The 23,610-nt window shown below is 58.5% G+C and overlaps 2 protein-coding genes across 3 annotated transcripts in view; both read right to left on the bottom strand.

The window, feature by feature from the left end:
* Positions 1–295: 295 nt before the first annotated feature.
* On the bottom strand, positions 296–9,102 carry APEH (acylaminoacyl-peptide hydrolase). 2 transcript variants are annotated; one of them, XM_061196821.1, is made up of 22 exons: positions 9,033–9,102; positions 8,825–8,957; positions 8,237–8,363; positions 7,763–7,856; positions 7,588–7,663; positions 7,335–7,498; positions 7,031–7,168; positions 6,843–6,934; positions 6,720–6,760; positions 6,514–6,635; positions 5,975–6,035; positions 4,723–4,820; positions 4,024–4,075; positions 3,097–3,185; positions 2,523–2,661; positions 1,946–2,029; positions 1,781–1,861; positions 1,338–1,426; positions 1,054–1,244; positions 844–946; positions 653–759; positions 296–562 (listed from the first exon to the last, which is right to left on the bottom strand). In XM_061196821.1, the coding sequence occupies exons 1-22, from the start codon at positions 9,042–9,044 to the stop codon at positions 457–459; spliced, it is 2,199 nt and encodes a 732-aa protein (XP_061052804.1). In that variant the 5' UTR covers positions 9,045–9,102; the 3' UTR covers positions 296–456. The 2 variants fall into 2 exon arrangements, with proteins under 2 accessions (XP_061052804.1, XP_061052805.1); XM_061196822.1 differs by lacking the exons at positions 7,335–7,498; positions 7,588–7,663.
* A 6,051-nt stretch (positions 9,103–15,153) lies between these two features.
* Positions 15,154–23,610, bottom strand: part of BSN (bassoon presynaptic cytomatrix protein) — an 87,946-nt gene continuing 79,489 nt past the window's right edge. Inside the window, exons 7-13 of the mRNA XM_061196820.1 lie at positions 20,263–22,339; positions 19,140–19,957; positions 18,913–19,012; positions 18,228–18,359; positions 17,918–17,972; positions 17,448–17,540; positions 15,154–15,239 (exon numbers count right to left, since the gene is read on the bottom strand). Coding sequence (XP_061052803.1) covers positions 17,932–17,972; positions 18,228–18,359; positions 18,913–19,012; positions 19,140–19,957; positions 20,263–22,339 — 3,168 coding nt within the window. The 3' untranslated portion in view covers positions 15,154–15,239; positions 17,448–17,540; positions 17,918–17,931. The remainder of the gene's footprint in view (positions 15,240–17,447; positions 17,541–17,917; positions 17,973–18,227; positions 18,360–18,912; positions 19,013–19,139; positions 19,958–20,262; positions 22,340–23,610) is intronic.

Here is a 23,610-nt window from a genome sequence, read left to right as displayed (position 1 = left end):
CTGTGGGTGCTGTGAAGGGCAAGGCCTCACTAGTCCCCTAAATAAACTGCTGGGAGGAGAAGGGTGGTGTACGGCAGTTTCTAACAGAAGGGGCTGCAGCAGAGGGAGCTAGCCTGGTGGAGTCCTACTTGGCCAGGACAGGCAGCAGCTGAGCCTCTCGCTGTCCCCTCCCCTCTCACGCTGGAAGTAGATGCCGTCCTTATGGCTACCACACCCAGGGCCTACGGTCTCTGAACCCCAAGGGTGGGGCTGGGGTTAGGGGTGGCTTGGTACAAAGTACCAGCAGGAACTAGACTCTGTGTCCTCATTTATTATGAGTATATAGCCCACATTCCTCGGCTCACCCATCCATGAAGTCCAGAGCCCAGGAAGCCCCTTGCCGCTCTGCCAGACCCTGGGGCTCTCCAAGAGCCAAGTGTGGCATATGTCACCCAGCTCATGCAGAGTGGTAGGGCTTCAGCTGCCCAAGTGCGTGCACAGCCAGAGCGCAGCATTCATGAAGCTGTCTGATTCCACCTCCACCTCTGATAGTGCATGGGTGCTTTTGGGATAGAGCAGGAGCCTGTAAGGGTTGGGCAGCAATGTTTGAGGATTGAGGACCCTTCCCTGCTCACCTGCCCACCAGCTGCCAGGGCTGTCTTGCTGTACTCACCGAACGGGCACGTTTCGGGCCTTGAGGGCACGGTAATACTCCATGCCCTGCTTGAAGGGCACACGCCGGTCCTCCTGGCCCAGCATCAGTAACACTGGTGTCTTCACCTAGGTATGTGGGGAGCGGAGGTGAGCAGGGCCCGGGGCTCTGGGCAGATTGGTGGTGCACTGGGCAGGGGGAGGGCTGCGTACCTGAGGGGTGTACTTGATGGGCGACTTGTCCAGCATCTCAGCCCACATGTTGAGGTCTGGCAGGCAGTTGCTGCTGTAGGGGAAGCCAGCCTCCACCACGCACCTACAAGACACTGAGATGATGCAGGCCCAGGAGCTCTGGGGCCTGCGGGAGCTCCATGAGGGTATGGAGTTGGGGGGAGAAGGGCGGGGACCTCTGGGCACACCCACCAGTCAGGGATGTCAGTGGAGCCCATCATGGAGGCAATGTTGATCACAGGGTTCCGCACCACGCAGGCGCCGTAGGTCTCCGGGTACTGACCAATCAGGTGGCAGGACAGGAAGCCACCATGGGAACCACCCATAAGGGCCACACGGCCTGCGTCAAAGTGTTCCTCCTGGAGCACCTGCTCTACTGCAAACTACAGGGTGGGCAGATCATGCTGCAGCCAGCTGCCTGCCCAGCTGAATGGAGCCACACCCCCAGCCTGTCCAGAAGCCCCAGCCCCTGCTACCTGGACGTCCTTCACATCCTGGTGGCCCACATTGCCGGGGAGGGAGAGGATGCTGTCCTGGCCAAAGCCCGTGGAGCCACGATAGTTCACTGGAGGCCAGGGAGGGACCAGACAGGGTGGTCAAGTGACCTTCCCAGCGCCCTTTCACCTATATGTGAAGTAGGCCTTGAGGCTAGCTGCACCAGACTCAAGGGGAAGGGGCCAAGAGATTTGAGACTGCCCAGTGACCACACACCCTTTCCATGGCAGTCACAAGTTAGTTCATGTTATCACCACGCCATGGAGCCAGAGACTGGCCAGGGCAGTTTCTGATAGTGATTACCAGGTCCAGGCTGCAGAGGCCTGGAGACTAGGGTGGTACCCGCAGTGCTTGTACAGACCAGGCCCACACCATCACCACCACCCCACAGCTCTACCAGAGCTGCGGCACCCTGCTCCCTCACCTAGTAGTACTGCAAAGCCCATCTTGCAAAGCATGGCTGGGAGCAGCATCCAGGCAGTGACAAAGGATGAATGGGGTCCCCCTGCAGATAGGGAACAGAGGGAAGGTGAAAGAGCCAGCTAGGAGGGATTGTGGAAGGGCAGGGGCTCTTAGGCCAGTTGCCTACCGTGGGGCATGACCACCATGGGCACCTGGGTCTTATCTGGAGGGTCGCTGGGCTGCAGAAGGATTGCTTCAAAGTCAAGGCCAGCTGCAGGGAAAAAGCAGCAATCAGCAGAGCCAGTTCTACTGCCGAGGGGCTTCCCCAGCCAAGGCCTCAGCTGTAGCTGCAGGTCTGCAGCTGACCTCTGAAACAAGAGACCTGGCCAAGGTAGCCCACACTGTGACACATGGACCCCAGGACGCTCATGCTCCTTCTGCCCTAGTCAGGGAGTCCCAGTCTCTGCAGGGACAACATTCTGGAGGAGGTGTGGTCACAGAGGCCTTACATAGGCCTGTCTTCTTTGGGCTCCGTTATCCCACCGCAGATGATCTGGCCTGGTGATGCCCAGCTCTGATACCCAAAGTAGGTGCTCAGATGCCTGGACACTACTCCCCATGACCATCCACAAGAGGAAAAAAAAATCTCTTAGAGGTAATCTCAAAAAATCCCAAAATGTGAGACAGGAGATGGGAAAGGTGACCACAGACACTATGTGCTGGGGAACTTGGAGAAGGTGCCCCTCTGCCCCTGCCCAGCTCACCATACTGCACATGCTCTTGCTCTGGGGGTGGCTGTAGTACCCGGATGCTCCAGGAGATTTCAGGAATGGGCTCGGCCTCCTCCAGGGACACCCATGATACCGCCTGCTCCTTCCCCTCAGGAGGCAGGAACCCAACTTTCTGCCAAAGGGCAAGAGTGTGTCACAGGTGGCCTGGCTGCCTCCCTGCCTTTCCACCAGTGTGAGAGTGGGCAGCTCTCATTATACTGGGCCATCTGCCCACCTCCAGAGGGTCCAGCATGGACTCCTGTCATGAGCTGGTATATACACAGGTACTCACATAACCACACATATGTACCCCTCCCTCCTCAGCTTCTAGGCTGTTATGCTAGAGGACTGAGCACTTTCCCAGGCACCCTGTTCTGAACAGAGCAAACCTTAACCCAGTAGTTTCTCCCCATAGTGCCAGACCCTCGTGGACTATACTGGGCTGGGTCCACACCTTGGCCTCTCACATGCTGACCAGCCACAGTCAGACTCGGGCCAGTTCCCTGACCTGGGGAACTCTGCCTGCACAGAATCCCTGCCTCCTGGCCCGGGGCCCACCAACACTCACCAGGCATGGGGGTAGGCTGGGCGTGGAGAACTGTGCCACCATGAGGTCCCGGTCAATTGTGAGCAGCTTCCAGCTTCCACCTGACCCCCCTGGAAAAGGCAGATGCCACCACTATTCCCACCCACTCCCTGCGGAGCCAGAGTCCCAGGCTGGAGGCTTTATAGTGAGGTGCTCCTTATTCCCTGGGAAGCAAAGGGATGCCCACAGAGGGACTGTCACAGACAACTGCACACAGCTCTGGGTGAGCCGCCTTCGCAGTCCATTCCTCCAGCAGGCGCTGGTTGTGCCCTGGGACTGCCAGATCTGGGGACACACCAGACCACATGGCACATCCACCCACCACCTGATGACTGCAGTCTGCAGGGGTGGCAGCTAGGCCCAGGAGGCTGGTGGGGGAGGTGCTAATTCTAGGCAGTGGGGACCAAGGAGATTAAGATTCCTAAGCAGGTACTATACAATGAGATGCAGTTTGGGAACAATCCTTCGGTAGCTTTGTGGAGGAGTGAGTACAGCCAGGGCAGGTGGAGGACTCAAAAACACTTTAGGGGCAGAATCATCAGGCCTGGGTAACAGGAAGATGAGGGAGCCAACCCAGGGGTTCTGCGCCCTGTGTTGGCAGAGCTGCCTCTGCCTGAGGTTTGGGGAGGGGGAAGGATGACTCTGGCAGATCTTGGCAAGAGAGAATTTTGTGGGTTTGAGAAGTAGGGTGGGGGCCGTGCTGAGGCAGTGCCAGGACACAGGGAGCAGAGCAGAGCCAGGAGGCAGTCTGCTGGCTGAGTAAGGGTCCTGCATAGGCAGGTCCTCACAAGACTGTCAGTAAAGGCTGTGGGACAGTCAGTGGTGCAGAGTGGCCGAGAGTGCTGCCCCACATGCTTGAGCTCCAGTCCCACCCCTGGCCTGGCTGGCCCACTCGCCAGCCCTGCTCACCAGCCGTCAGAGAGGTCACACCGCCCATCCGGGTGTCCACAGCAAACAGGTCCTGAAGCAGAGAGGAGGCCACGTGTGGTACCACATCCAAGAGCCTTATGGGTCCTGCCCCCACCACCTCTCCACCCTCTTGGGGACCCTTGGGCCAAGGCCAGAGCTGTGAGTGACTATGGTGATAGCTACTCAGTGCAGTAGGGAGTGGCCTGAGGGCCTGGGATCAAATCCCAGTTCCATCACAATTTGCTAAGTGACCCTGGGCAAGATAAGGAATGCCTTTGAGCCCCTTAGAGCTACCCTGAGGACCAAACGATACCTAACCCCAAAGGAGTCTGGCACACTGTGGTGTCCCCACCCAATCCCTGGGAGAAAGCTGCTGTCCCATCTCCATCAGCTCCCCGTATGTTGTTCAGGGGCCCGCCCCAGTGGCAGCCCCCTTGCCCACCACATGGAAATGCTGAGGGTGGGGGCTTTGCATCTCTGCCTCAGGAGAAAGGGCCAAGGGCTCTGTTGTGGGGTACCAGGGCAGCTAGCCCCCTCAAGGAAAAATGAGTCCAGGACAGGGGCAGGCAGGGCCTTAAGGGGCCAGGGAGACCTGTGAGCTGGGCGGTCCACCTGGCAGTGTGTGTGTGCTATGTCCCAGGCCCACAGCTCCTGAGCGTTGGTCGAGGGCTGCTTCTCAACACAGTCAGGGCTCCTCACCTGCCGGCTGCGCTGAGCCGAGTCGAAAACCACTCTCTGGCTGTCAGCCGACCAGCATCCCAGAGGCAGAAGGCTGCAGTAGATCCCAGAGAAGTTCTCTGCAAAGGCAGAGAGCTGGGGGCCACGTCCAGGAGTGGAGGTTGTGTGTGTGTGTGTGTGTCCAGACTATGAGGCAGGCCGGGTTGCTGGGGAATTCACCTGGGGCCCCAGAACTGTGGGGGGGGTACCCTAGGCAATGAGGAGCTGCCTGAAGAGGGGGCTGAAGGGCAGAGGCCTCTGAGGGCCCAGGAGAGGCGGAGCTGAAGAGCTTCTGAGAGAAACTGAATGCACTGGCATTCCTCTGAGCTGCTCTTATGGGCCGCTGGGAGGCAGCAGATGCTGTAACCAAGACATCTGTCTGTCTCTAACCGTACTTAGCAGAGTACCTGGCACTCGGGCCTGAATAAATCCTACCCTCTAACATCATCCCTCATTTACCCCTCACTACAATCCTACAAAGAAGGCAGGAACAACCACCCCCTCCTCACATAAATAAATGGAAGCTCAGGGGGTCAGGATACTGTCCAAGAACACACAGCTAATAAGGGGCAGAGCTAGGATTCAGACCGGGTCCCCACTGCTGCATCCCTGTAACCCGAAGACAGGAAAAGGAGGCCATCCCTTGTCCTTGACTCCTGGAACTGACCAGGCGGCCTAAGAAAACAAGAGACTCACCCCCTCATGTCCTTGGGATAGTCTGGGATCCCAAGCAGAGTTGTGAGCACCCGAAACTGTGACTGGAGCTTGTCAGCCAAGAGCCACCCTCCCAGAGACCCTGCTGCCTCAAGGGCTTGGACTAGACAAACGCTGGGGTGGGGGCTGGGAGTGGGAGAATGAGCACCCTTGGGGCAGGACCTGCCAATCTAGTGTACTTTCTGAGACCCCTTAAAGGAGCAGTGGCTTTAAGCAGCCACTGGAAAAACAAGATAAATCTATGGGCTGCAGCACAAATGAAATAATCTCAAGCCTCAGCCAGCTTGGGCCACTCTGATCTCAGCTTTGGTCCAGCTGACTTCCTTCTATCAGAACCATTCCCTATGGTGATGGCCCCACCCCCTGTGGAGGCTGAACCTGGGGCTGGCCCAGCAGCAGGGAGACTTCAGAAGGAACCCAGGCAGGAAGAGCTGAGGAGGCTGGCCCTGAGCAGGGATAACAGATGGCAGGAAAACAGAACTGCATGCTCCTTGGCACCCACCCAACCGACACCCCTTACCTCCCAGCTGCCGAGGCACAACGTCCACCACCACGGAGGTGACCCTAGTATACCAGTCATACTGCAATAGAACACAATAGTCAGGCTCACCAGGGGACTGGCAGTGCCCTCAGGGCAGGGAGGGGAGGACCTGAGAGAAGCTTGATGTGTCTCCTTTCTGGTGACCTGGACCAGATGTCTGGAGGGGCCTTTGACTTTCACTAGGGGCCCTTTTACAAGGACTGAGACTCTGTAACTGCCCACTATATCCCAGCCCCTTGCAGTGTCTGGCCACGTGCAGATGAGAAGCAAAGGGAGGAGCATTCTTGTAGACAGAGGATGCTCTCAAGGTGGTGAGTCTTGATTGTGCAGAGCCCCCATGACAGCACTCTCAGCCTCCAGGCCTTGCCTGGAGAGAAGGAAAGGCAGAACTCACACCATCACTGCACCCAGGACAGGAGGTCCACTGAGGGGCCCGTGGGGAGACGAAGCTGACCCTCCAGCTCTCATCCGCCATCCCCTCCTCTTGCTGACCTCCCCCCACCCCCACCCCAGCTCACCAGGCACAATTGGCCACACTGCTGATGGGGGACCAGAGATGGGAACCTCAGGTAGACGATGCGACATTGGTCTGGGCTCAGCCGGGGAGAAGAGACAGCCAGAGAGTCATCCGAGAGGAGCTCTGGACCAGACAGAAATGTGAGCATCATGCAGGCTGCCAGGGCCAGTGTGTGTCAGTGAAGCACAGGTAGGTGCCAGCACTTACCACACTTCCCCCCGATGAGGTCTACATAGTACAGGGCTGACCTGGAACCACCAGAGAGACACTCAGCTTCAAGGCTGGTCTGAGCTGCAAGGCCCCCTGCCCTGCCCCTTCGATTGTCCTCACCTTCGATTGGTGCAGAAGCGGATGCCCAGCCGGAAGGGCTCATGCCACCAGCCCACGAACACAACACCTGTGTCCCCAGGGGCCCAGAATGCCTGTAAACAAGACCACAGGGCAGGTGTGAACAAGGGACAGTAGCTCAGGCAGGGCCCCCAGACGTCAGGAGTGATGTAGGCCAAGTCAGCACTAACCTGTCCAGGGGACACACTCTCAGGGACCCCCTCAAGCACAGAGATGTTGCCGCTCTCGACATCCAGCACACAGAGTACAGGAGTGCTTTTGGAAACCAAGTTTTCTCCCCAGTCTTCGTAAAATAAAAATTGATCCCCCTGAGAACACAAGACACTCAATGCCCAGCCTGTCTTGCAGGAGACGGCCCTGCCCCCTAGAAGCCAGTACCTCCCTGGTTCTGATAGGCACAGTGTGGGCAGAGAGCATAGTGGACCCCAGCGCTGCCCTGAGGGGCCTTCATGGACTGGCCATGGCCATGAGCACCTTAATGGCCTGGTCTGGCTTCTTCAGCCTGGCCACCTCATCATCGCTGCCACTGACGTCCAAGGCTTTGGTCTGAAAGAAGGACTCAGCCTTGGGGCGCTTCTTCTCTGCCACGTATAATAAGTGTGTCTCCGAGTGCGACCAGGACAGGCAGCCAAAGCAGTCTGGGTGCAAGGAAGGCCGATCAGGGGGAGCCCTGGGCTATGGCTGCCCTTCCTGTCCGCCCTGCCTGCTCACCAGCCAGATGCCTCACCATCCTCATAAACCAGCCCATGTTTCTCCAGCGCTGACAGGTTGAAGCTCTTGAGCTTCCGGTTCTTCTCCCAAACCTAAGGACATCTGGGAGTCAGGTTGCCTGTCCTCCAACAGAGCCTCATCTGTGGGACTGAGCCCCCAATTACCCACCACGTGGTCCTAGGCAGACTTACCTCCAAAAACTGCTTCTCCTCCCCAGTGCCCGGGCCTCCAGCCTTGCGCAGCACGGCTTTCATGGTGCCTGAAGGAGATTCTCTGCTCAGCAGCCTGAGGAGGATACAGGGAAGCAGGTCAGTATTACCTCCCACCCAGTGATAGCCCATCCTGTCCCCTTATTGGCCACAACCTCTTAGACAAGATTCTTGAGGCTCTGGCCCACAACCGCCCCTGCAGCCCTTCTAGCCCTACCATGGTAGCTGCCTTGCCTCTCTTCCCTGGGGCAGGGCCTCTAGTCCCAGCCCAAGTTTGGAGCAAGCCTCCAATGCTTATGACCATGTCACTAGAGACTACCTGAGCTCCCAAGGGGCAGGGATCTGGCTCCTGGCTTCCCTTCTGGGCCCTACCCACACCAAGGCACAGGGTGGGCATTCATAAAAGGCTTGCAGATGGCTGCGGCCTTGCCTATAAGCTTCCTCCCTCAAACTTACTCGCCCCGGGTCTCCACACTGTTGCCCGCAGGCCCTGCAAACACCACTGAGTCCGCATCATGGAACACCAGGTACTGGCGGCAGAATCGGATGTTCTCCATGCGTTCCAGGTCCCTCTGGGTCCACTCTGCGAGGAGAGGCATGAGGCTGCTCAACTTGACCAGTCCCAGCACAGGCTACCCCCTCCCCTACCCAACCTCCCTCAGTCTGTCTCCAGATATTCTGGGGGGCAGGATGTGCAACACTTGGCCACAACTCTCAAGTCTAGGCCTCCAGAGCCTAGGCTGACAACGTCTTGGAGAGAAACGATTACTGCTCCTAGCATCCACCCTAGAATCTTGAGGGCAGGTGTGGGATACGATGACAGGGGTGACCCTTACAAGGCCCACACTCTGCACTCATGGGCACCATCCCATAATACCCCAAATAGCCCCCCCCATACACCTGTGTGCACAGACCTCTTGTTGATGCACTGTTCCACACCCCCACTCTCCAAGCCTGGCCTTCCTCCACACACCCGTGTGCACTGTCAGGCAGCTAGCCCTCCACGCCCCCCTCCTCTCCACCGACTCCCCTCCATACACACACCAGTGTGCACCGTCCGGTAACAACCGCCGTACTGCGTGGTGACCTCCGGGCCCAGGCAGGCGGCGCTCAGCGCGGGCTGGCGGCTAAGGCCCCGGTACAGCGCCGCCGCCTCTTCGGGCTCGCTCAGCAGCACCTGCGCAGGGGACACAGCAGGGTCAGGCCCGGCCCGGGCTGCAAAGACCACGGGAACCGCGGGCCGCTCCCTCACCTGCCGCTCCATGGTGGCTCTGGGCCGCCGGGGCGAGGCGGGGCGTTCAGGCGCCCGGAAGTGAGAGGCTCGGCCAGTCTCCGCCGCGGCCTTGCCGCGCAGTGAGAGGGGCGGGACTTTCGACGAATGAGCGAGGACGATTAGCCGAGGGGCGAGGCCTCGATGGTAAGGAGGTGGGGCCTGTGAGAAACAAGTTGGAGCTGCGGCCCCAGGAGTCCGGGAGGGGAAGAGCAGGGACCTCGGGGAAAGGAGCAGGTCTTTCGGGGTGGGCTAGGCTGGAGAGAGGCGAGCTCTGTGGGCCAAGCCCCGGCCTGTTACTGGGAGGGGAGGGAATGGGGTCTCCGAGGAGAGGGGTTGGCGCTGTGTTAACGGAATAAAGGGGCGGGTCTGTAGGGAGGGGCGAGGTGTGTGAAGAACGACGGGGCCCACGGGAGGAGGGCAGATGAGGCCGGACGGGGGTGGGCCCTAAGCATCCGGGGGCAGAGTCCTGAGAGGCTGCGGACCGAGGACTCTTCGAAGACTTGGGGGTGGGTTAGGGGGCGGGGCTGAGCCCTGCGAGGGTAAAGTCGAGGAAAAGAGAGGTGAGGGGCGGGGGCCTGAGAGGCAGGCAGGGTGCAAGCGGAAGTCAGCCCCAGCTGGGGTCTCCCGCAGCCCGGAGGCTAACTGTCGGGTCCTTCTGGTCCATTACGAGGCAAGCATTCACCAGACGGTGCCAGACCCTGCTCTGGAGGGGCTCTCAGGCCGACGAGGAAAGAAGGGCAGAGGTGTGCTCCTGGCAGAGGGCGCAGAGCTCGAGCTCCGGGGCGTGGGGCAAAGAAGGGCGGGTGCAAAGTTCACAGGGTGTCGCCTGGTCTTATCGGCCACCAGGCCTACCCCAGAAGCTATCTGCCCCTGCAGCCCTCACCCGCCCCACTCAGTGGCACCTTGCTGGGGATCATGAGCGCGTGGGCCTCTGTCTGCATTCCCAGGCCTCAGCCCAAGTTCTTGGGTGTAGAGGGCCTGGTGGGGTCAGGCTCCACCCAGAACCAGAGAGCTTCCTGTGGAAAGAAAAACCTGGGCAGGCAGGCTCCCTCAGGACAGTGGCACTGGACTGGGCAGGTTACAATGGCAGAAGAGGGCAGGAGAGGCTGGTCAGGCCAGCAGCAATGGATGTCCTCTCCTCCATATACCCTGAGCCTGGCTGGTCTTCCACACCTCAGGGCCCTGGCTCCCTGCGCCCTGCCTTGCCTTTGACTGAGATCCCACTTGACTGGCCTGCAGCTTCTCCTTCCATTGGACTAGTTAACTAAAAACAGTTTCCACTTTCTGAGGCCACTTACTTGTGAGCATCCAGTGTGTGCAGGACTGTTAAGGGCAGAACTGGGAGCAGAAAGAGTGGCCCCAGCCACCAATCTGGGTGGAAAGTTGGAAACTAGGATGTTCATTACAGCATTGTTTATAACAGGAAAACTGGGAACATGGTGCCTGTCCTTGAGGGCATGTGCAGTGGACTGGCTGTAAACTCATGGTGCAGCTCTCTGGAGGCCGGGCACTGGAGGATGAACATCTAAGTACTTGGAATGAATGTGTAGAAGTAAACAGGAGACTAGAAAACAGTAAGTACTGTGCTTTCTGGCTTCTGTTTAAAATGAAAAAGAAAAACACAAACAGGAAGGAAAGACATGCATCAAGATACTAACTTTAGGGAAGGCCAGAGGTGAGGCTGATACTCGTTTCATTTATCTGTGTTTTAAAAAATTTCTAGCAACTCTGGGTTACTTTGATAAGGAGGCTCTCCCATCCTGGGGAAGGACTAAGATCTAGCAGCCCCCAAGAGTTTGGGGGTTGGAGTGGACACAGCAAGGCAGACAGGTGTAGGGCTTGTTGGCAACACCAGGGGGCAGCACCTGCTCACCTGCTTCCCCAGGGAACCAGGCCCTAGAAAGCTGTTTGTGCAGCCCGGACACTCAAAGGCTGTGGAGGCACAGTCGCTCAGCAGTCTGCCCAGTGAGCTAACTGCTCCCTCCAGGTCCAAGCATTAAACCTGCCTTGGGGCGCCTTTGTGGAGAGGCCCACTGTCTTTGGACAGATTGGTATGAACTCAGCCCTGGCCTTGCCAGTACTTCTGCAACTTTGCCTTTTCACTCTTTTCCCTTTAACTGTGAAAAGGCAGGACTGTCACAGTTTGGGGATTTGTTCCTCTGCCTACGCCTTCCCGCTTCAGAAACCATCCCAGAGACAGTCTGTAGGTTGTTTATATCAAGTCCTTTTATTCTGATACCACAGAATTACCTTGTTACAATACAGGGGAAGGGACACTGAAGTACCACGAGTTCTCACAGAGCACAGGAGGACGGCACACGATTCACAAGGTCATGTGGAGGACTCGGGTCATTCATTGCACTTACAACTGTAAACTTGTTTGTTTGACTTTGTACAGCACTCTTCCCCCCTCAAATAAAGAAGTAGAGAAGGAAAGAAAGGGAGAGAGGATAGAAGGGAGGCAGGGAAGGAGTGAGGGGGAAGCAAAAACAAGACATGGAAGCTAGCAGAGGAAAGGCATTGGGCGGCCACCACTCTCCAGGGCACTGCACTTAGAGAGAAGGAGCTGATTTGATCCCAGAGGCCAAATGAGGCAGACACACACACACATACACACTCACACACTTGTTCACATGCATACACACACAATATCTCATGACTTCCATGGCTCTCCAGTGCCACCCCAGTGCACATGGCAGCAGGGCTGCTGGTACCCAGGGAGACAGAAATGATATCTCTGAGGAGTTTCAGTTGGTCAGGCCTGTCCCTCTGACCCTGTTAGAGTCCACAATGACAAGTATTTACAGAATGGGGGGAGGGGGCACGAGGGCAAGGGAGGGGCCAACAGGCCAGGACCTTGTTGTCATGGCAAAGAATCTGCCTGGAAAATTCCCCACAGGCTCCAGAAGACAGGCCATAGTTGCTGCCACTGCTGCCCACTCATCATGGGCCCTGAGACCACCCTCTCTTCCCAAGGACTAAGTGGATGGTGGGGAAGGGGGGTGTCACTGTGAATGCATTAGGCCCTGAAGTAGACAGAGGCGGCAGTGCCCTTGTTCATGACACTGGGTCGGGGGAGGGGGTAGAGAAGGCCTGGACTGCATCCCAGAGAACCCCTTGCCCATGTGGAAATGTGCTTGGTGCTCCCTGCCCAAGGCATCGAATGCTGGTCCCTCAGCCTCTGGCCCCCAGAGCCACAGCTGTATCCACACAAGGGCCAGGACACCTGTGGCCCAGAGGCCTGCTCCAGCCACCTTCACAAGGGGTGATAGGTACAGATGTGTCCTGTGGATACGCTGGGGGTTAGGGAGTGGCAGATGTCAGAAATTTCAAACTCAGAGAGCTTGGCCAGAAAGGAGATTTGCTGAAAAGTCAACATTTGAGAGCGTGAAACTAGCTTTGATGGAGGCTGACCTGCTGTCATCTCCCTGCCTGTTCCCTGCTCCTGGTCCCATCCCTTGGCCTTTTATGGGGAGGATCACTGCATTAGTCCCTCATGTATCCAGCCACTAGGCACATCCCCACAAAGACCTGGCCCTGGGTGGTCAGAGGTGCCAGATGGTGGCCTCCTTCAGCCCTTGCACAGACGGCCTCACACAGCCCAGGCCTGATCTCTGGGATGAGGCAGGTGTCCCGTTGGATGGGTGAAGCCCAAATCCAGAAGGGCAGGGTCTTAGGCCCAACACAAGGGTTGACAGCCTCCTATCTCATCCACAACTGCCAGAGGTGGGCCAGGATCCCTCTCTGAAGGGGTTTGTAGACCTTATAGGAAAGAATGAGAAATGTGGACCCCTGAGAAATGCATGGTGCAAACCAGAGCACTCTGGATGAAGGCCAGGCCTGGAGGGGTCGGGCAGCTACCACCTGCCGCACTCTTGGCTCAGTCATAGAGAAGCTGATGAGCAGTGGGATACTTAGGCTTCAGAGATAGGGGCTGGCAGGGAGTTTAGGTCCTGGAGACAGATGCAGAGGGTGTCACAACAGAACCTTCTGTAAGTTTTGTTATTGAGAAGCTTCCCAAGAAACTCAGCTTGAAGCCACTGTCTATGTGAACACGCACTCTGATCAAAGATGACACTGTCAGCTGTCCTCACCACAAATGCCAAAACTCCAGCTCTTCCTGAGCACTCTCTGGCCCCCTGGCCAGATCTCCTGGCTCACAGACCTTTGAGCCTCCCAGCCACAAAGGAGAGGCACGGAGAGGTGCAGTCAGGAGCTGGGCCCTACCCTTGGCCTCTGTCTCTCTGGCTACAGACGCAGCCCAGCTCTGCTCTTGAGCAGTGCCCCGCTGGGAAGGGGCGGCCAGATGTCTCTGGCTCAGGGCTTGGGTAAGTGGGGGAGTGACTTACAGATGGAAATCCTACAGCAAACCTTCCGAATGTTCACACGCACACATCCTGTGCGGGCTCCCACCACGTGTCTCCTCAGAGACATCTTGGTCAGAGAAACCTGCAGGGGGTGTGGGGCCTTGTACTGCCGGGCCCACAGCCTGGCATGCTTGGGCAGCAATTCCGGCGGGTCCTCACTAGCTCGTGCAGAAGTTAGCTAGAAGCACTCCTGAAGGAGAGGTTCTGAGACAAAAAGAACTCCAAGCAAGAGGGTCGAGCATTGAAAATGGATGAAATCGTGCAAAGAGGCTGCGAGCTGTGCATGCTCCACTGCGGGACAGGCGGTGACTCGCCTGGCAGCAGCGAGTCCTGCCACAGGTCGAACATGCCACAGACTGAGAATTTCACACACACGGTGGGAGCGGGGGAGGGGGAAGGGAGCGAGGGGTTTGATATGAGCATATCTATCCAGTTTCTCAATTGCAGGTTTGCAATTAACTCCTTATACATAACACGGAATTTAATAAATATTAACAGTTGTCTTTGAGGGTTTATATTTCATTGCATAGAACGTTAGAGATGAGACTTGTGGCTGTGCCCAAGGTGAAGGGAGGCCCCTAAGGGAAGGGCCTCCGGGAGGAACACCGCCCAGTCCACCAGGTGGATGGACGGCGCCACACTCCCCAGCGCGGGGCCCTGGGCCCTTCCCTTGGCTGGCAGAAGCCCTGGCCCCTCTGCTCTGACCATGTCCACTGGTGATGGCTTAAGAAGGACTGGAGTTGCACGGTAAACAGAGGCGGGCTGAGGGGCCTCCCTAGACCCCGCCCTGGGGTTGTGCTCTTGGTGGCCTGCTGCCCACTATTGCTTCTAAGTCAATATTCTCCCTGTGCTGAGCAGGGGCAGAGCAGAGAGGGAACCAAACCATCAGTCACAAGGTGGTGGTGGAGGGGAGAGGCAAGGAGGTGAGCCGAGAGAGCGAAGAGAGAAAGGGTGGGGGGAGAAATAAAAGAACAATGTTTATGAGGTATACACTTAAATCAAACTGAAATGATTAAGGCTGTTCTTGAAATCAAAAGAAATCCCCAGGTGTACGAACGAGGAGCCGGCTGGTCGAGACAATGGTGGTGCCGCTGGGATGCTCACGATGACTGGGGGTGATGGCTTTGAAGATAGTGGCGGGCGTGCTAGCACGCGGCCACCCACGGGCTGGGAGAAGCCTCAGCCAGCGCCCACGCTGCTTTTCGGTGCTATGGCCTCTTATTTCAGCGATGAGACAGTGTTAGGTCCTAATGTTTGTAAAGTTCTCCCAATCCCACGCTAGCCACATGGAAGTCTGCTCCGGTGTCACCCAGGGGGCAGGGTGAAGGGGGCAGGGCCCTGTGGCCACAGAGGGATCTGGGCCAGCTGGAATGTGAAGGAAACAGAGCCCGGGGCCCCCAGCCCTCAGTCAAAGCCCCTCTCCAAGGCTGTGGAAAAACTTCTGGCATTGTGGAGGGAGGGCAGCGTCCGTCAAAAACAGGCTGCGCGCGCCCAAACTCTGTGTATAACGCATTGGTAGCCTGGCTGGCCAAGCCGCAGAAGGCGGCTGTGGAAAGAGCAGCAAGACTGCCGTGTGGCAGGGCCTGCAGAGAGGGTTCCTCCCTCCCAACGATGGCTACGCCTTGAAGGTGGTGCCCTGAGGAGAGCAGGGTCTCTGGAAAGACAATCACAGGTCCCCCTGGGCCAATGGTCCCACTTGACCAACAGATGTTTCACCCCGGCAGCTGCTGTTAGAAAACATCCCGTCCTCAACTGAGGCCCGCCTGCCACGTCCCACCTGGTGTGAGTCTTTGGGCCAAGGTTTGCCAGATTGTAGATGCTTGGAGGAGAAAAGGAGGGAGGGGGGAAGGAAACAGGAAAGACAAAAGAATTTTGTCAAGAACTGTGGACAGCTGCTTCCCGCCCACACTCCTTCCAGCTGTCTGCCACATGCTGACGGCCTGGCTCCTCCTCACCCACGGGATCCCACCCCACTGAGGCTGGGGGAGAGGGGTGCTTGGGCAGGTTTGAGGTCATAAAGAGAAGATCAGGAAGAAAGAATCAGGTTGGCCAGGAAGGGCCATTTCTTTAACACAAGTTGCTTTTTGTTTCTTAAGAGTGAGGGAGATGGGATTTTGTTTAAAACAACGAGCCTCTCCCAGCCCACTTCTGAAATTTCCACAAAAGACACCAGGAGATAGACACTCACAGAAGCACTGACCGCTTGGCCCAATCAGCCAAATGCCAGAGCTTGAGGGTGATTCTTTTAATTACAAAGTTAGTGGTCTCAGTAGCCCACGCACATTGTGTGACAGGACACAGAACAAAAGGAACCATGCCAGTGGTTCCTTTCCCTCCCTAGTGACAGTGCCCCGGCCCTACACCCAAGGTGGGTCCTGCCATAGACCTGGTCCATGGGCTGCCCCTCTTTCCCCTCCCTTCAGCACAACTTCTGATTTCATATCTGTTTCAGGGCAACTCAGAGGAAACATCCAGCTGGGTGGGAAAGTGTCAGGGAGCCCGCTGTCATGGGGTGAAGGCAGGAAGAACACTGAGGTGCTGCACTGTGGCTACTCTAATTAGAATAAATTCTGGGCTCTTTACTTTCACCTACAAAGCCCACCCCAGCTGGCTCCTGCCCCCTCCGACGTCACCCCGACCATCTCTCCCCTCCTCTGTGGCTCTAGCTGTGCTGGCCTTTTGTCTGTCCCTGAGGCCTATCTGTCTCATCAGAGCCTCTGCGGGTGCTGTTCCCTCACTGGGCACATCCCACAACAGCCTCTTCTCCTCCCTTGAGCCTTACCTATCACTGACCACTTTCTCTAGAGTGGCCCCCTCTGTGCCATAATCCTGCTTCCCTGGCTTCAGAACACTTAATAACCTTCAGAAATTATCTTTTAATCTCATTTTTTAAAAACTTATTTATTCTCTGCCCCTCTTAACGGGCTGTCAGCTTCAGAGGGCAGGGACTTGGTCTTGTTCCCTGCTGGATCCCCAGAACTCAGAACAGGGCCCAGCACCTACCTAGGGCCTGACAAACATTTATTGAATAAATGAATAAATGGATGGGAAACTGGACCTTTCCAGTTTCCCCGCTAGTCCTCCAGAGATAGGTGGCCCTTTTGGCACTACACCCAGCTCCCTCCCACAAGCAGGCCAGGCCTGGGCAAAGGCCCTTGCTGGCCCCAGCGCTCCCTCGTGATTTGCTTGTTGAGTGCCTGGCCCTGCCAAACACACGCCTGCTCACCATGAGAAGCACCCACACCTCCATACTCTTAACAGTAGAATTCGCAAAGGCGGGGTAGGAAGAGGACCCCAAGGCTATGGAATGGGAGGAGGTGGTCCCTGGCTGTGCGCAGAGCGGCACCAACAGCCAGCCTACCCTCCCAGCCATCCTGCATGATGTACCGCTTCCTCCTTCCCGCCCAGAGGCAAGGCCAGGTCCAGAGGAGGCTCTAGGCAGAGGCTTCGGATCCTGCTTTGGCCATTGCAGCCCAGAGAGAGCCAGGGCTCCCATCCTGAGGCCCTTCCACTCTCTCCCTGGGCTGACCTGGTCTGGAGCTGAGACTCATGTCTGGGTGACCTCCCTTTCCGCTCCATCCCTTTCCTGTCTGCCTCTCCATTCATTCTGCTTTTCCACCTTGCAGGTCTTGAACTCAGCCTGTGAAGCCAATTGTATCTTGACGTCACACCAAGGGCTGCTAAGCTCTGCAGGGTTTGAGGACTCCAGCCTCATGTGAATGTCTGGAGCAAAGGTATCAGCACTAGGCCTCAGGGACGGGGCTTTGGAATCAGTGCCCAGTGTACAGACCCCAAGTTGTGGGGCACGGTTGGCTCTGTCGGGCCCTTTCCCAAGGTTACTACCTGAGTCACCTCAGCCAGCTCAGTTGTCTCTGCCTCCCAGGTAGCAGCTGGGCCCATCCTAGCTGAAGGAAGCCCACCAGGTCCCTCCTAGTTCACACTTACAGGAACTGGGTCAGTCTGGTCAGCCAGGCCTTGGCCCTTCACTCCCTCCTCTGCCCCACCCAACCCTAGTCCTGATACTCACTGTTATACGCGGAGTCCAGAGCTGCGCCCAGGCCTCTGACTCCAGAGATTTTTCCACAGCAATGATATCATCTCCCTTCATTTCCTCAAGACCCTGTGGAGCATTTACAGAGGAGGGCTGGGAGGAGCTGTATCCCAGGGGGACCCACCTACAACCTAATGTCAACTCATAGCTTTAGGAGCCCTGTTGGGGGCTAAGGGGTTGTAGAAAAGGACAAAGGGATATTGGCCTTGGCTTCCCTTTGCTGGGGACCTCTACTGTGTTGGCCCCATGTTGGGACCTCTGCGCACAGGGTCCCTCTTCCTCTTCCTCCTCCCACTCTCATAGGGGAAGGACACTGCAGCTCTGGCCACATCACCCACTACTGAAGACCACATTCCTCCCAGAAGACCCCGCAGGACTTAAGAGCCCCGACTCGAGCGCCTCAGGCCTTTCCCAGGGGAGGGTGGGTACAGGCAGCTCATACTCACCCTGCAGGGTATGGTCACCAGAAGGAGGAGAATTTTTTGCCAAAAGCAGACACAGCTGTGACAGAAAAAGGAGAGGTGTCAGGAAGTCGGGCTAGGCTCCCTCCTAGTCAAGGCCATTTGGCACAGTGAAGCCAAGCTCAGCCTAAGGGGCAGGGACTACCCAGAGAACCACTAGACCGCAGCAGGTGGGCCCTCGGGCTGGCCTGTGCCTGGGTGACTGAGCCCAGAACCATTCCCCAGACCCGACCTCTGCCAGAGTAGGGCCCTGGAGCAGCCGTCCACCCTGGACCTGGCTGTAGGCAGTGCGTACCTTCTGTCAGCTTGCCGGCCTGCTCTGCTGCCCCACCAGGGAGGATCTTGGAGAGCACACTCTCCCCGTCGGCACCTGGCTGGCCGGCAGGAGCCCCTGGGGTCCCTCCAGGCTTGGCTCCAGCCTTCATGCCTAGGGGTAAAGAAACCACCATCATAAGCTGTGCTTGGCCTGGCTCTTCAGGGTCTGAGTGGGAGAGCAGCTGAGAGGAAATCTGACCACAGGTACCCTGTGAGGTGGAGGGTGAGGAGGAGGATAGAGAAATAAAGAGAGGAAGGTAAGAGTGGGAAGAAAAGAGGTGGGAGGAAGCAGAAAAAAGGAGGTTGAGGAAGATAAAGAGGGAGAAAGGGAGGAATAGGCAGAGGAAGATGAGAAGGCAGAGGAGAGAAGGGAAGGGGAAGGAAGGAGACAGTAAGAATCCATGGTCCTGGCCCTGTGATCACCAGCACCTTCGAGGTTCCCTGCCCAGAGCTGCCTGGGCCCTAAGGCCCCAGTGCTGGTGATCCCATTGGCTCATTCTAACCCCAGGCTCGTTTCTGCTGGGGAGGCCTTCAGTGCACTGGGCACCTTCTCAGGGAGCAGTGAAGGCACGCAGTGCAGGGGAGCTCAGGGTGCCAGTCAGCACAGGGAGAGGGCAGCCCAGGTACTCTTGGTCATAGCCAAGGGCGTCCAAAGGCAGGCTCACCTGCAGGTCCAGGTCCTGGTGGTGGCTGGGCCTGAGGAAGTCTCCCCTGCTGGGGTGCTTTGGCAGTCCCTTTAGAGCCATTCGCCTGCTCTGCCCGCGGCTGCAACACAGAACCCATAGCTGAGCTACCGCCCGTCAACTCTGCCCAGCCTGGAACCAAGGGGCTGTCCAAGCTGCAGTCCCAGCATCCACCCTGGGGAGGATCCACGTACTGGAGCCCTACTTACTGGTCCTGATGGCTGGGGGCCTGTGGCTGTCGAGGGCCCTGGCTGAGGCTTCCCTGCTGGCTGGCTGGCAGCGGGGGCCGGACCCCGGGCAGCTGGCTGGCCCTGCTGCTGCAGGCGGGCCTGCGAAGGGGCCTGCTGCAGAAGCTGTAGCCCGAGACCCTGCTGCTGCTGCTGCTGCTGCTGCTGCTGCTGCTGCTGCTGCTGTGTCTGCGGCTGGCGCGATGCTGTTGCTGAGGGCGTCTGCCTGGATGGAGGCGGCTGTGACTGCTGTGTACCTGGAGCTGCCTGCCGACCTTGCGGCTGCAGCTGGGGTTCTGGCTTTGGCTGCAGTGCAGCGGGCCCTGAGTGGGCCTGCCGGGAGCCCTTCTTGCTCTCAGAGGCATGATGGTACGCTGATGGAACACGGGATGGCTGTGAATATTCACCGGAGCTGGGGTACCCAGGCTGACCCTTCTTCTGCACGGTTGGGGCAGGGCTGGGCTGAGGGTGAGGCCGGGCCTCATGGCGACTCAGGTCTCGAACGTGTGGTTTGGCAGCACGCCGGCCCGGCTCCTCACCAGTGTGGCGGCCTGAGTGCCGCCCGTGGTCACCATGGTGTCGGTGTTCCTTGGCTGAAGCATGGCGGCCCAGGCCACCCTCATCGTGTGGCCACAGGCCCTCCTCGAGGGGCTCATCGTAGTCGTGGTAGCCGTGCCTGGCAGGGCCTCGCTTCTGGGAGGAGGAGGAGACTGCGTGGCCCCCGTGGTGCCTGAACCGGTCAGAGCGGGCATCCCGGGGCTTATCAAACCAGTCTGTCTCCTCCTGGCCCAGGTGATACGCTTCAGGGACCAAAAACAGAACACCATCAACCCCCGGGCTGGCCGCAGTGGGAGGCCCAGCTGAAGCCATGCAAGGAAAACAGAGGGTGGGCGCCACAGCCACAAGCGTAATGCCAGGCCCCAGCCCCCTCCCACAACCGGGCCAGGGCGCGGGTGCAGCAGGCAGGAAGGGCAGCCTGCAGCAGGGCCCACTGGGTGAGGCGCCAGGCCAGCCCCACTGAGACATCTCAGGGCTCAGGGCCCCATGGACGGGCAGGCCCCCCAGGTGCTGAGCATCTGCAGAAATCACCCCCAGCTGCCATTACCTTCGCTGTCGGAAACTACGCAGTGGGAATCATCCAGGATGTAGCCCTCCTCACACTTATACGCGTGGGCCCGTGGTCCATCCTTGACGTGCTCCTGGACGTCAGGCATGGAGTGGCTGGAGCAGAACTGTGGGCAGGTGTCCCCCGGGGGGAGGGTGCCCCCAGCAGGGCGGGGCCGCCCCAAAGGGCTGACGGGGCTCTCCTCTTCAGAGGCCTGGCTCTGCATGGGGGGCCGGGTCCGGCCATGGGCCATGCTCAGAGATGAGGGCTTGGGGCCCGCTTTTTGAGGTCGCTCCACAGCCTCCCGTTCCCGCTCATATCCCTTGGCCCGGCCACTGAAGTCATGGCTGGAGAGCTTCTCCCCGCTGTATGCAGATGCCACCCGGGACCGGCTGCTCCCACTGTACATGCGGTCATCCTCCTCCACTGGGTCCCGGCTGGACACCCCGTAGTACCTCTGCTGCTCATACACATTCTTCTTGAGCCCATAGGTGATTTCGTCCTGGAACTTCCTGCCCCGAGAGGCCAGGCTGCTGCTGACTGCAGGGGAGGGGTAGGAGGCCAGGTCTGACTCTACATCCTTGGCCTCTTCGATAGGTGAGAACTTGGAGATCTTTTGCTCCATGCCCTGCTTCCGGTGCTTGCTGCGCTTTGAGGAGACGGCAGCCGGGGCCAGGCTCTTGGAGGGATGCTTGGGCCCCAAGGGGCCTGGGCTATACTTCTCTGCTCGAGCCCCGTGTCTGTAGTCACTGTCACTGTAATAGTGGGTGCTGGCTAGTCGGCCATTGCTCTCCACGCTCCTGTGATGGCCGCTCTTCCCACAGGGGTCGTAGGAGTCCTCCTCGGATTCTTCCTCCCCTCTGGTATAGCAGCAGGGCAGTGTGGGCCCCTCAAGGACACCTGGTTCTCCTGGCTCTTTCCCTGGACGCCCACTGCTGCTCGGCCCCAGGGGCTCCAGCCTCTGGCTGTCAGGGGCAGTGGAAGCACTCTCCTTGGTCAGCTCACTGATGTCGTCAATCATCACATAGTTCCGAGGGACATTCTGCTCCAGGCTGGTGTAGTGTGACTCAGAGGGGTAGGTGGGGGCTGGGCTCAGGCTCACACCACTACGGTCACTGGCCCGCGGCAGCTCAGGGGCCTTTCCTTGTTCATAGCTGCTGCTTACTGCTGGGCCACTATAGCTGGTTTCAGACGAGGCTGAAGACATGGTCACGACAGGGCTGGCGATCACCTCATAGTTGGTGGGCACCTTCTGCTCCAAGTCGGCTAGTGATGTCTGGCGTGGCTTCTGGTGGGGGGTACGGCTGTCAGTCGGGACTGGGTAAAGGGTGCTCTGTGTGGTTGGCATGGGTGTTTGGGCTGTATAATGGCCTGTGGGACAGAAAGCCTGCTGGCTTGGCAGGCCAGGCTCAGCAGGGTAACTGGCGCCGGGAGGAAAGGCAGGTGCTGGGTACGTGCTGGGGCCAGGGTAAGTGGGTGCCTGGTGGGCTGGGAATCCATTCTGTGTTGGCCCACCACTGCCTGCAGCGTACTGTGGCGCCGGAGGTGGGAACCGGGGTTGCTGGAAAGCAGTGGGGCCGGAGGGAGTGGGAGGAGCAGCGGCAGTGACAGGGAAGTCTGCATACTGGCCAGCCGGAGAGGCACAGCCCTGGAGCCGCAGCTGGTTGAGCTCACTGTCTGACAGGTAGTCGCGATGCTCACTGAGACCACGCAAGGGCGGGTAGTCACGGCCACCCCGGTCTCTGGCCAAAGACTCTTTGCGCTGGGTGATGCCCAGCTCCAGGTACTTGAGCTTGGCATCGATCTCCTTCTCCTCCTCGTCCAGCTCTGCCTGCTTCTTGCGCAGCTTGGTGGACTCGTGCTCCACCAGCCGCAGGTCCCGGTCCAGCTCCCGGAGCAGGCTGGCCTTGGTGGCAGGGACAGCGGTGGGCCCCACCAGCCCACGCTGCAGCAGGCTGGCCGCATACAGCTGTGGGGGAGCCTGGCCAGCCAGGGGCAGGTGAGCCTCCTCTGGAGGGGGGCTAGGCAGTGTCCGCTTCACCTTGCGGACCAGGCCGTTGGGTGGCAGCGCCGACACCTGAGACAGAGGGAAGGGCGGGCAGCACTGAGACCCAAGGTGTGGGTGGCCTGGCAGGGCACAGGGTAGAAGAGCCCTGGCCTGGGCTGGGGTAGGGGCTGGGCTCCACACTGTCAGTGCCCTGATTCATCAGGCAGCCTTGAGGCCTGCCCTGCCCACCCACTGGCCTTGGAGGGAGGGCCTGTGATCATCTTACAGGCCTTCTCCTCCCCAGACCTCGGGACAGTGGGACGGGAGGAAGCAGCAGATGCCCCTCTGTGCTGGTGTCTAATACTGGCCTGGCACACAGCACGTCTCCAACAGGCTTGCCACCCTCCACCTCCCACTGAGGGTACTGAGGTGAGGAGACTACAGGTCTGACGGCTCTGGGTTTGGGTCCTAGCAGCTGGCAGGGGCCAAGGGCAGTGGAGGGCCATGGACAGAAGTGGAGTGGGTCCTGGGCCCACCAGGTTCCCAGAGGATCATGGCAGGGGGCGCATGCTGACTGGATGTCAGGTGCTGCAGGCTCCGAGTCTTTTCTGCCTCCTGCCCTCCTCGTCTCTAAAGTGAAATGCAGTTCGGCCACCTGTCCACTCTCCTCCTCCCGCGGCCCTGTACCACCCTCTGTCAAACTGTGCCCTCGGTCTGGCCCCAGCTCCTCCACATCCCTGTCAGCCCACCGCTCTCTGAGGCTGCCAGACTCCTCTAGGGCCTCTCCAGCCCTATCTCTGGCTACCTGGCTTCCCAGTCAGGGCTCCCTTACATGTTCTCCATGGGGTCCTCCTCACCTGCCCGAGGCTCCACATTGCCTCAAGGTCCACATTGCCAGAAGCTTTGTCCTGGGTCCTTCCATTGTCTCTACCTCCCAGGCCTCTGGGTTTTATGGACCACCCAAATCCCCTAAACACACTGGGGACTGACATCGGGCTTCTTACCTTTTACCTTGCCAAGAAACTACATAAAAGCCTCCCACCTACTTTCACCATATGTCATAAAGGAAATGATAATGTGTTCCCAAACCTCAGGACGAAGGGTGGCCTTTGATGGAATGGAATAAATTTCCCTCCTTGAACCCCTCACTCTGTTGTCTGTCTTTTGTCATTTGGTCTCACACCATGAGTGCCCATCGTGGCGTGGCCCCCCCCATGGCCAGCCCATGGGACCTCTGTGCCGACCCTAGCACGGAGCCAAGACCACCTGCCTCTCTGACGTGCCTTCCCTGCCAGCCCAGAATCCTGATCCCACCCCCACCCCTCTAGCCTGCATACCCCAGGGCTCTCCACAACCCAGAC

This window comes from Eubalaena glacialis, chromosome 7 (genome assembly GCF_028564815.1).
Source record: "Eubalaena glacialis isolate mEubGla1 chromosome 7, mEubGla1.1.hap2.+ XY, whole genome shotgun sequence".
Taxonomy (NCBI): Eukaryota; Metazoa; Chordata; class Mammalia; order Artiodactyla; family Balaenidae; genus Eubalaena; species Eubalaena glacialis.
This window is presented reverse-complemented; position numbering and strand designations above follow the sequence as displayed.